The sequence below is a fragment of the Hypanus sabinus genome, chromosome 3 (genome assembly GCF_030144855.1).
Source record: "Hypanus sabinus isolate sHypSab1 chromosome 3, sHypSab1.hap1, whole genome shotgun sequence".
In the NCBI taxonomy this organism is placed as follows: Eukaryota; Metazoa; Chordata; class Chondrichthyes; order Myliobatiformes; family Dasyatidae; genus Hypanus; species Hypanus sabinus.
In genome coordinates this window covers 148,314,067-148,326,808 of record NC_082708.1, presented here as the reverse complement: position 1 = coordinate 148,326,808, position 12,742 = coordinate 148,314,067, and the positions used below count along the sequence as shown (strand labels likewise).

At 42.8% G+C, this 12,742-nt stretch overlaps 1 protein-coding gene across 3 annotated transcripts in view; it reads left to right on the top strand.

Annotated features, from left to right (window-relative positions):
- The window catches only part of nrg1 (neuregulin 1), a 192,042-nt gene that overhangs the window by 59,025 nt on the left and 120,275 nt on the right, over positions 1–12,742 (top strand). Inside the window, exon 1 of one of the 3 annotated variants that reach the window (XM_059965358.1) lies at positions 8,733–10,058. The exons of 1 other annotated variant lie outside the window; for it this stretch is intronic. In XM_059965358.1, the coding sequence (XP_059821341.1) occupies positions 9,419–10,058 (640 nt within the window). In that variant the 5' untranslated portion in view covers positions 8,733–9,418. Of the gene's footprint in view, positions 1–8,732; positions 10,059–12,742 lie in introns of those variants that run through there. One more of the 3 variants, XM_059965357.1, reaches the window with a different exon arrangement.

Below are 12,742 nucleotides of genomic sequence, written 5' to 3'. Positions count from 1 at the left end.
TGAATCAGTCTCCATGGACACTGCCTCACTATTTTTTGCTCCTTTTTTTGTACTATTTACTTACGTATTTTTTCTTGTTGTAGTTTGTAGTATATTTTATGTCTTGCATTGTACTGCTACCACAAAACAACAAATTTCACAACAAATGTCAGTGATAATAAACGTGATTCTGAAGCAATCTGGTGAAGGAACTCTGTGGGTCGAGCAATGTCTGTGAGGGCAATAGGATTGTGGACTTTTTGGGTCAAAAACCTGCATCGGGATTTGAAGTTGAAATAAATATAAAGCAGGTACTTAGCTTTTCTTTCCTCTGAGAGAATTGTTACTCTGGCTCGGGGTAACAGTGGATTTTATTCTCTTTCTGCACATTAAATTTTGCAGTCCCATCAGAAATTCTAGTCATCACGTCAGCTTGGCACACACATTTAGGGAAAATGCACCTCATTCGACACAGGCTTTTAAACCATTTTCTTTCAAAGGCCTTGGCAGATGACTGATGTACAGTGCTTGAGCCAGCTGCATTGTAATAAGTGATACAACACACCTGGGAGCTTCTGTCTCACCAGCTATTCTGGGGGTCTGAATCAGCCTTTCAAAGAACAGTTCACTGGGTGCTCTGGGGCTGCCAGCTGCTTTGATGCAGCTGCCAGTAAGCCAGTCACCCGGTGAAACAGGAGGTCTGTCTCGGGGCCTGAAATTGGTTTACATAGGGCAGTCATAGATGGTTAGCATTTCGGAATCGGGTTTATTGTTACTGACATCAGTCATGTTGTTTTATGGGAGCGGTACAGATCAGGCATAACAAATCACTTAAGTTACAATAAACATAAATAATTGTACAAAACAGGAATAAGACCATAAGATCACAGCATATAGGAGCAGAATTAGGCTATTTGGCCCATCGAGTTTGCTCCACCATTTCATCATGGCTGATCCATTGTTCTTCCCAGCCTCAAGCTCCTGCTTCCCTCTCACCTCCCCAACCCCACCCCCTCCACATATCCCTTCATGCCCTGACCAATCAAGAATCTATCAACCTCTGCCTTAAATATACATTAGGGTTAGGGTCACAGCGAGGTAGTGTTCATGGGTTCATGGACCATTCAGAAATCTGATGGTGGAGTGGAAGAAGCTGTTCGTAAAATGTTGAATGTGTGTTTTCAGGCTCCTGTACCACCTCCTTGATGGTAGTAATGTGATGAGGGCATATCCCAGATGGAGTGGATGGTGAGGCTCCTTAATGATGGATGCCATAGTTCCAGTTCATGTTGGACTATGTGAACATGTCACCTTCTAACCAATAACTCAGTGTTGCTTCCTCCAATATATCCATGTTCATTGTCCCATACCAATTAGAGATTATCTCCCCTTGCTAGACAGAATGCAAACAGGTTCACAGTTAATTGGTCGCTGCTTAAGTTTCAATCTTTGCAAATTGTGTCTATTGCTTTTATAATTAATAAAAGTTTCAGGTAATGACAAGCAGTTTCTTCTACCATCACCATAATATTTCTCTGGGCTTTAATTATTATGATCCAATGCTCCTCTACATGGTTGGCAATTGGACTGGATACCAATCTCCTGCCACGTTCCAGTGAAAGCAGTAAACTTAAGAACTCCGTTTGAGATAAAGGGCTGGGGCGGGGTGGAGGAAATGAGGGCAACATTATCAATTTGTCAGGCCTGATTTAAATAGCAAAATTATATGGTGTAGTAACAAGTACTTAAGAATGCGTGCTTGTTAAGACTGGAAAGAATGATTTGCAATGATATAACACCTATCTCATTACTTTTAGGATATCCCGAAGACTTTCACAGCAGTAGTTGTTGCGATGTTAGGGGGGGATACTGATTCTCACAGGATAAACACAAGAATTAACTAACATGGGCAGTAAAATTGTTGAACATTTCCCTGCTTCTAAAGAAAAGCTTGTGTCAATATTGGTTGTGCATCGACTTCAGAACATCCTAAAATGATTTTGTAATAAACCAAGTACTTGTTACTGCTGAGCCATTGCTGATGACAGCAGCCAATTTACACAAAGCGCTCTCACAAACAGCGGGGTGGTAATGATTAGATAATCTATTCTATTAACGTTGGTACAGGGAGATGGTGACTGAGATGAAATATTTTCCTTTTCTTCAAACAATTCCATGTATTCTGTGAAATTCACCTTAGTGGACCTTTGGTTGATCTGAGCAATAGTGATTCCCAGAGTGCAATAGTCCCTCTGCTCTTCACCGGTGTAGGCTTTGACTTTGACCTTCAAACTTTTAACTCAGAAGGTGAGAGTCTGACTAACTGAGGTACAATTGACATTTACCATATACTTAGAGGCTGCAGATGCCAGAATCTGGAGCAGCACAGGAAGAACACAGCAGGTCCGGCGGCATCTCTGGAGGGAAATGGACAGTCAATATTTTGGGTCAAGCCACTTCATCAGGACTAAAAGAGGAAAGAGAGCCAATATAAAGAGATGGCGGGAAGGGAAGAGTTATCAGTTGGATTCAGGTGGGCGTGGGTTGGCTGAACAGTAGATGAGGGAGTGGGAACGAGACTGGGAATCACGTCACAAGCTGGAAGCAACAATGATGATGGAATCTGATAGAAGAGGAAGATGCAGCAAGGAATAAAGGGAAATGGGGTCAGGGAACTACTGGGAGGTACCCACTGGTTAACTGCATCTGCTTCACTGTAGGTTCCTCTGTTTGTTTGTCTCTTTTTTTTTAAGAGCAGATGAAATAAGTACAAAGTTCTTCCTCTTGTACTTCCTATATCCAAACTGTTTTCAAAATTAGTGTTGTCTTTGTGTTGCCTTTGATTTGATTTCTTCCCATTCTGGTCCATACAGCATATGATGAGGGCTTTTCGCCCTGACCCCTCCCCCAAAAGACAACATGCTTGATTTCCTCCTGGCCTCAAGTTCCTGATCTGGAAAGGAAATAAGGAGGTTGCAGGTTTTGCTTGTGACACGCTGTGCTTGTAAAGAAGCCAGAAGACTGTGGATTCCAGCTTTCTAGATAGTCTTGGGTACCAGCTCTTGACTTGGAATTGCACTGTGGAAAATCCTGCCACCTGTAGGCTGGGAAGATGAACTCAGCTTGCATCTCAAATGGATATCAAAGGTCCCACAATGCCTTTTCGAAGAGTTTCCCCCCACCCATTATTTCTTCCACAACCTGAAAAGGCAGATAACCAGGTGATGTTTCAAATGCTCTCGAGGCACAATACCAAACTTGCTACATATCCTTCTTCCACTGAATGGACTTACTTAGCTGTATAGTATTTAGGATGTTGGGAACTTGAGAAGAGTTCTGTTTAAAAACATGTTCCATTTATATACAGCTGGCTGGTGGTGTAGTGACATCAGTGCTGAACTTGGAGGGAAGGATCCTGAGTTCGAATCCTTGCACGCTTTCCATTGTGCTGGTTTGAGCATTGAGCTGGCAACTCAGCCTTATAAAAACAAGAAAGCCTGCTGAAAAAAACTCCGTCATGACGGTGGCCCCATGACTCCACTCAGAGTTAAGGGCTTTCTTCTTCTTCTTCTCTTCCATTTATATATGAACAATTTGTTAAATGTTCTTACTTCAAAGTGGTTTATAGAAAAGTTAGAAAACCCTTGTTTTAAATCCTTTTGCTTCCAAGTATGAAATTAGATTAATAAAATCTTTTAGCAGTTGACTATAATGATTGAACATTTCTAACCATCTCCAACTGTGCCTCAGTTTATCAACTCCACCTGTGAAAATGCCCTGTGCACCAAAACTTTCAGTGACCACAGGCAGGGAAGCTAACTGTAGGAGTTCTGGGCTTTTTCCCGTTCAGGAGAAACTGATGCTGACATCCCATTCAAGATCACTGCAGCAATAGCAATAAGCGGAAAAATCACACCTGTAAAGGCACCAGCAGAGGTTTAGCAGGAAGTTCAATAAAGCCTTTTCTATCACAGATTCACAGGTCAATACACTTCGCTATATCTTGTAGAAGCAGTTGAATGAGATGCCTCAAAAGAAGGCAATGCCTGCCTCGGTCACTTAAGGTGAGAGGTGTGTTTATACAGGGAGGTGATTGGGTTAGCAACAGCCATGGATGTACATGTGCATTCTGACAAGATGGTCAGAGAGAGAGTGATGAACTACATGGTAGTGGAGCAGTTACTGCGCCATTATCACAACTTGGGACATTAGAGCTTGGAGTTCAATTCTGGCTCCGTCTGTAAGGAGTTTTTTCCATGGCTGCATGGGTGACCTCCAGGTGCTCCAGTTTCCTCCCACAGTTGAACGATGCACTGGTTAGTAGGTTAATTTGTCAATGTAAATTGTCCTGTGATTAGGCTACTGTTAAATAGGTGGGCTGTTGGGTGGCGAGGCTTGTTTGGGCTGGAAGAGCCTGTTCTGTGCTGTATCTCTAAATAAAATAAAAATAAAGATATATAGTAAGAGAGGCAGATGCAGATACAGACATAGGCAGAGAGACAGTAGCAGATGGACAAAAACAGAATAGCTCTCATTGATGGCTGACGTTGTGAAATATGTCCTGTTTCCATGGGAGAACAAAGATGTGCACTGTGAGCACCCACTCAGATTAGACTGCCTATGTAGCACTCACCTGAACTCTAGTTGTGTTCAGAGTGGACTCACTCAAACCATGATCACTTCACATAAAATGAACCCAGGTGGGTATCTTCTGGTTCTCTGAAATCCAAACTTTGGTTTATCTTCTCCTCTTAAGCCCATTGTCCCTGGGGAATAGCTCACCACAGTTCTCTGTCCTGGGCCAGTCTGTCAATTTGTCCCCAGTTGTAGCTCATCTTCAAAGATCTTTCCTCTCCCATGGAGGTGGTCTTTGGAGCTTCTGTTGGTGCTTCTGTCGTGCTGAGTTTTTTTTACAGGATGGGACTGTTAGGCCCATGACCAACCCTCTTTCTTTCACAGCCTGGCGGGGGACCATCCTTGACCATAACTGGTTGAAGAGAGGATGCCTTAGAAAAGGACCTCTCCCAAACATCCCTCATCTTGGAATCAAATAAAGCTTCATTATATCTGTGGCAAAAAAAAACTGTGGAATGACTGGCCAGCAAAAAGGACAGATTTACAATGAAGCTCAATATGGCATTTTGAAAGACTGCCATAATGAAGTTTCATTAAGAGGCATCCTCAAAGAAATCACATACAGGTGTAGCCAGCATATTGTGGAATCTGATTAGCAGAGCTCTTCAAAACAATACTTTCACTTATCACCCAAAGGACAACATTCTAGAGAATAAGATAATTTGAGGAGTCTGTATTTAAATACAATTAACTTTCTATAGTATATTAAGTCATCTTCAAGAAAAAGCACATGTAAGAACTTGCATAGGACTAACTTTTAAAATCTAATATTTGGAGTGTTGATATTTCTGAGCTGGCAGGTGTTTATTGCTGTCTCCAGTTACCTTGGGGTATTATTGTGAGCCACAGCCAGCATCCGAATGGCTTTGCAGTCCCTTCAGAAGCCAAGTCTATTAAGGTGGGCTGGAGTTACAGTGCATATAATCCAATTGGTTTAAAGGTGACAGGAATTCTTCCCAAATGATATCAGTGAACAAGTTTGGATTTTGTGATTTTATTTTGTTGGTATGATGGCTGCTAGTTTTCTGGCCTTTAATTTTGTTAAGGCTGAACTCAAATTTTCAAAAGTTGAACTTGTACTCTGGATTATCAGGGCAGGCTTCTTCATACAAAATGGTGTCACTGAGACTAGAAAATAGAACATAGAGCGGTGCAGAGCAGTAAAAGGCCCTTTAGCGCACAATGTCTGTGCAGAGAATCATGAAAAAATTAAACTAAAACTCTTTCGCCTGTACTTGATCCATATCCCTCAATTGCCTTCATTTTTAAAAGTATCTAAAAGCTACTTGAATGCCAGTTTTATGTCTGGTTCCACCACTATCCATGGAAGTCTGTGTGGGGAGAAGCAATAAATGGCCCTCCACATCTATAAACGTTTCCCCTTTCACATTGAATGCATGTTCTCTAGTGTTTGATATTATAAAATTAAAACCAAAGTCAGATTTATTGTTAATTGAATTGAATTGACTTTATTACTTACATCCTTCACATACATGATGAGTAAAAATCTTTGTTTCCATCTAAATGTACAATGTTCAATTTATAGTAATCTATGATAAATAGTATATGCAACAGGATAGTCAATGTAACATAGAAATACACTCAGATCAATGTGAGCTAATCAGCCTGATAACCTGGTGGAAGAAGCTTTCTTGGAGCCTGTTGCTCCTGGCTTTTATGCTGTTGTACCATTTCCCAGATGGTAGCAGCTGGAACATTTCGTGATTGGGGAGACTCGGGTCCCCAATGATCCTTTGGGCCCTTTTTACATACCTGTCTTTGTAAATGTCCTGAATAGTGGGAAGTTCACATCTACAGCTGTATGCTCCACTCTCTGCAGAGTCCTGCAATTACCATGCACAGGAGCAATAAGAAAAATCATTGCAGCAGTATGATAGGCACATAACGTTAAAGACACAACAATCACAATAAAAACATGACCATAAATTATACCAGAAAGAAGACAATCATAACAAAAGAGTCTATTATATGTGGTGTGATTAGTCGCAATTGGTCATAATACTGCTCTGCTGAAATTAGGGTTGTGCTGTTCGGTTCAAGAACTGAATGGTTGAAGGTTGAAGTCTCTGCTGGGATAATGGTTCTGACTGTCTGTCCTATCTGAGGGCAGCTGGGCTTTGTACAAAGAGAAGCATGTTGCACTAAAGTATTTGTTTGAATTTGTGCAATCAACTCCCCATGAGAGTTTCCAGGATTACATTCCAATGTGGATATTTAATCATTCTTTTTAAGTTACTTCCATATTTTGTTTCAAATCCCTTCTACTGCTGGGACTAAATTTGCTCATTTTTCTTGTTGAAGGTGGTGCTCTGAAGCACCAATGATAAGAGTCACTCTTCACTGACCTACTTTTACGTTGCTACTTTCAGCGCACAGCTGGTTGTGTGGGGCGAGAAGCATGATTTCTTTTATTAATTTGCAGCGGTGAGCAGAGAGTTAGGGTATCCATGTGGTAAATTGCTGCACTATTTATAGACTGGGTCCACTGTGCATACAGCTTCATCTTCCAAAGCTTACTATCCTCAATGGTAGCGGCTACAGTTATTGCTGGGATTGGATGATTTGTTAAAATGCTATATTAATAATAGATGTCAGAAGAGCCTCATTGTACACAGGTGACAGTCCCTAAATGCTCACTTTTATAAAATGGCTTGTCTCCTAAGTGCTCACATTTTCTTACTCTGTCTTGTGTCTTGACTCTGCCTCTGTCTTTATCTTCTGTGTGTCTCTTTTTCCATCTCTCTGACTCTGCCTGCTTGCTCTATAACTTTCTCTGTGCCTGACTTCTTGTCAGACAGCCTTTCTCTCTCTGTCTATTTTAATCAGGCTCTCTCTTTAACTCAGTCAGAATCTGTCTGATACTCTTCCGCTCTCTTAACCTTTCCATTTGACTAAGCGTGACTCTCTCTTCCCCCCACCATCCTCCCACCCCACGCTCTTCCTCCCCTCAACCCTCCCCCTTTCTCCCCTCCCACCCCCTTCTCCGACCCTCCCCCCTTCTCACCCCCTCGCCCTTTCTCACCCCACCTTCTCTTTCTCCCCAATATCCCCCACCATTGCCCTCACCATCACTCCCACTCTATTCCCCCCAATCTATTCCCCACATTCTATTCCCCACACTCTATTCCCCCACTCTATCACCCCCACTCTATCCCCCCATTCTATCCCCCATTCTATCCCCCATTCTATCCCCCCACTCTATCCCCCCACTCTATCCCCCACTCTATCCCCCACTCTATCCCCCCACTCTATCCCCCCACTCTATCCCCCCACTCTATCCCCCCCACTCTATCCCCCCACTCTATTTCCCCAACTCTATTCCCCCCACTCTATCACCCCTATCTCCCATCCCCTCTATCACCCCTCTATTCTCCTCTCTTATCCCTCAGTTTGCCTCTCTTATTCTCTCCCTCTATGTCTGTTTCCCTGAAAAGTTGCTCCTCAGTATCCATCACGTTCACATTTCACAGAGGGGAGGGATTCTCACTTTCCTTTCCAGTGTTCTTTTGCTATTTCTACGTCTGCAAACGGCCGTCACTAGGAGGTTAATTAGTAAACTGAGTTAGGATTGGAGACTCTGCAACACTGGAGCAGATTAAGATTTCTGCCTTCAGAATGTCAGTCCTTCATGGTTAGGTCACCTTAAACCTTGCTGGACAGCAACTCTCTTCCAGATGGACACTTTGCCTAAACGAATAAAAAATACTAAAGCTAGACAGCCTGTCAGTTGTGAAATATCAGGACTCCTGTTTATCTACCTGTTTGCTGGTTTTAAACTATTCTTGTTTCTTTACCATGAGAAATGAAACACGATGGTGGGATGAAATCTGATCTCCCAGAGCGTACAAGTAAAATTACTGGAGGAAACCCCATTCCCCTGGGATACTTGCAACGTCTGCCAGTTTCAGCAGCCCTCTTCTGCCCCATCACATCCAGCTCCTGTGCATTTGCATAATCAATTGCTGACTCGTCTATATCGAGCGGAGGGAGGGATGAAGCCAGAGAATTTGATGCTGCCTGCCTCCTTCTGATTTGATGGCTCATTCCTCCTAATTGGATCAACTAGGAAGTTGCTTGCAGACTCTGCAGTTCTGAATGGTGTGTGTGCGTGTGTGTGTGTTGAGTGTGTGTGCTGTGTGTAAGCGTGGGTGTGCTCTGATTCAGGGAGAGTGTGTGTTTGTGTGTGTGTGCGTGTGTGGATGTGAGTGTGAGTGAGTGCGTGTGTGAACTAGGAGGAGGAGGAGGCTCAGTTTGGCCTCTCCCTCTCTCTACCCCTCCTTCCCTGCCTCCCACCCTCTGAGTTTTGCAGCATCCCTGTAACTAATGACCTCGCTTCCACTGTGCAGAGAAGAGAGGCACCTGCTGCTCCTTAATGACTTCAGCTTTTCTGTGTCGTGAGCAGTGCAGATACACTGAGAACAACAGCGTCCTGCTGCTGCTGTGACTGTACTGGCGAAGGTGTGGGCCACCCACCCCCCCCCACGGCTCTGCAGGTGAGAGATTAGAGGAAGCACCAAAAGGCGGCTGAGTGAGAATAAACACCACTCCCTTCATCCAGGGACTGTGCTGCTGAACCCGGGAATGACTGAACGTTTTGTGCCGAACTCTTAAATTGACTTGAAGGGAAAGGAAGCAGCGAAGAGCTGCCAAGCTGCCTCTAGTCCTTCCCCAAGCAAATGATGCTGTCATCAATGCCCGTCTGATGGCTCGGCTCCCCGTTCCTCCCTGCCCTCAGCCACTTGCTAATTGAAAGGCTTCAGAGAACAGCTAATGCAGTAGAACGATGACCGAGGAAGTGGGCTCAAGTTCCCCTGAACTCTCCACCCCTCCTTGTCCGACCCCATCTGGCACGGCGGAGGACAGTTCGACAGCGAGCCAGGTGGACGGGAATGGCGCGCTGGGAATGAGCGGTCTCATTGCTACCTGCTGCATCTGCATGGAGGTGGAGCGTGTGCGAACTTGCTTGAACTCGGAGAAGATCTGCATCGTGCCCATCTTGGCCTGCTTGGTGAGCTTGGGGCTTTGCATTGCCGGCCTCAAGTGGGTTTTTGTGGACAAGATATTTGAGTACGAACCTCTGACGCACCTTGATCCCAAGCGCATAGGGCAGGGTCCTATAATCTCTGCTGACCAAGCAACAGTGGCAGAATGGCCCCCATCAGCTGCCTTTACCACCACCATTCCGATATCCGATTTGAGCCAGACGCTGAGCACTCCTGATGACTCTTTGGTTCTCACCTCAACACCCTTCACCACCCCTTCCTCACATCCCCCAACCTCCTCTCCATTCTTCCTGTCCTCCATCGTTTTTGAAGCTTTCTCCCCCGAAACTGTAGTCACCAAAAGTCGTGAGGTGACAGAGTCGACATCTGTATCAGTTCCCCAAATGACCGACACAAACCTTGTTATTGCACCAGCGTTTAGTAAGTAACTTACTTTGTTCATTCTTGGAAGAAAATTCTTGCTGCTTTTTTTATATATAATGTTGTACTTTGATGTTATAAGAACTATGGCTGGGAAAGCTAAGTTAGGCAAATTGAATATTTAACATGTCCATTTGGCCAGTTTTACAAGGTAAAGTATTCAATTATAAAAGGTGAATTTTGGATTTCTACAGAGGCTGTATTTAATTCAGAGCAAATATTGAGTGGTACAATTGTAACTCCCTTTCAGTTCAGTTCTGTGTGTTTTCAAAGAGAATTATTTCTTCGGCTTCAATACTTGCATTAACAGAGCACACACAATACCTCTTAAAGAAAGCAGAGGAAAAATACCCCTCCAAAAAATTAATGTCAATCAGCATTACCGTGTTGCAGCAAACTACTTTAAATCACCAGTCCCTTCCCCCACCAAAGCCCACCTCCCCCACCACTTTTCCCATTCACAGCTCTTTGTGCTTAATGTCATTATAGGACAGAAACTGAGCCAGTGTTGTTGTGTTGTATAACCCCGTGAGTCTTCGTTAGTAGTTCCTTTTATTTACCATGAAGCATTACGTTGTAACAGGGATACTCTGCTGAGCCTCTTGTGCTGGTGAATGAAAACTGTGGCATTTAAAAAGAAATATTTTGTTAACTCATATTCTAGCTTTTCTATGTATAGGATCCATTAAATTTTAAATTAGACCCTGTGTTTCATTTCAGATGACAAGAATCTGATACTTTGAAGTGAGCGATTAATCAAGAAGCAGTGTGTATATTTAAAACAAATAATTGTATCTTTTCTTTATCATTCTGTGTGTGTATGGGTGCCTGTGTATGTGTGCATGTCTCTTGTGTGCATCCTTGCCCAATGATTTCCTGCTTGGTTTTGAGATGAATTTCAAGGTCATTCACTGCTTTGGGCTAATTAATTCTTGTCTCTTCCAGAGACTTACAGGAAGACAATCTTGTTAATGTTACCTTGTAGGTTACCCATTTGTACAATGACTTTGCAAGATTTTTTTCCCAGCTAGTTTTTGGCTGCATGCCATGCCTTTGATGTTCCCTGTTCCTACTTGCTTAACTGCAGTGGTGATAATCCACTATTATCCTCAATTTTTGGACTCTGCATGCACGCACCTTCGATGGGAATTTGTGCGATTCGTTAATACTGAGCAAATTACACAAGGCTGTAATTCTGTTCATTCTCAAAATCAATACAGAACAGTTGGTATGAAAGATGATGAAAATCAAGGACAGTGTAAAGACAGCCAAGCTGGTGCTTAGACATTGGTTAAAGATACATGAAAGCAAATTGTTGTTTTGCTGGGGATGACAACTTCTCAAGTTTGTACAAAGGCATAGAGTTTGCAAACTCTAATAAACAATAAGAGTTTTCAGTTGCCTTAACTGTTCACAAAAATGTCAACGTTTTGGTGTTTTTCTTTAAAGTTTAAATGTGGGGTTACTAGATAATGACTCAGTGGATTTAAGACATGAAATGTCCAATTACTTATTGGATCAGTCTGTGGGACAGTTTATCAACCAGATCTACTCATCCATGAAGAAATGGCAGTCTTGGGATTCCTACTTATTCAGGATTACCCCGGAATATGTGTCAACTCCAGCAGGCCACTGGTCAATCCCTTCCGCTACAATAGGAAGATGTTTGACTTCCTCCTTCTTTCCCCCTCAGTTGGCTTATTTTCTGTCCCTCGTTCCTTTTCTATGTTGCTTCCTGAACACTGGTGGAAGTGTGGGAAGTCGCAACCTCGTGGGGAAGGGGAAGTGAACTGAGTGCATTTAAACCAGAATTCTGGATAAACATATGAAGGACTAAAGAAGGGGTCATATTAATAGGGTGCAATGAAGAGGATTGGGAAGAATTGTGTGGGACCCAAGCACCACCACTGATCTTTTGGAGTGAATGGCTTATTGCTATGTTGTTAAATTCTGTGTAATTCAATGGCCTAGTGTTGCTGAGCCTAATGTTACTTCAATTGAATAAACATGTTCACTAGAAAGTGAAACATTGAGTTAATAATTAATTATACTAGTAAGCTTCTTCTTACTGGCATATTCAGTACTATTATCTTTCACAGTTGAAAGATGTTGGAGAAATTTGCTTTATTGATACAATGTCCATAAACAATCAGAAATGGATTTTGGCAGCAAAGTTCTATCCCATAATTGTTACTCCTGTTCGTAATTTTATGACATCACGCTGCCCAAGTAATGCATTGTAACTGCACTCATTCAGTTCTCAATAGTGCATTGAATCAAATGATTTCCTTAAGTGTCATGGTTATGCGTAGCAATGTGTCACTTGTAAAACACCAAGCACAAAGAACTCGTAAATCCTCCAGTCAATTTCTCCCCTGTTTCTGGAGCTGGATCAGGGTCAGGGTGAATGGGAAAGAAGAGCAGCTCATTCGAATACTTGTGGATGCCTTCTGAAGAATACCATTGTCACTCTGGTGTACCTGTTCTCCAGAGGCTCTGCAATACTCTCACGTCCACCAGGGTTGTGTGGTACATGTTCACGTGAGCGTATACTAGTATGTCCAGAATGTCTGAATTACCCAGTTACGTTTTACAAATCTTAACCACTTCTCTGTGAAACATACCTGTCTAAAACTTTGGGTAGCATGGTGCATAATTTTGTGTTCCAAAATGTATCAAAACAA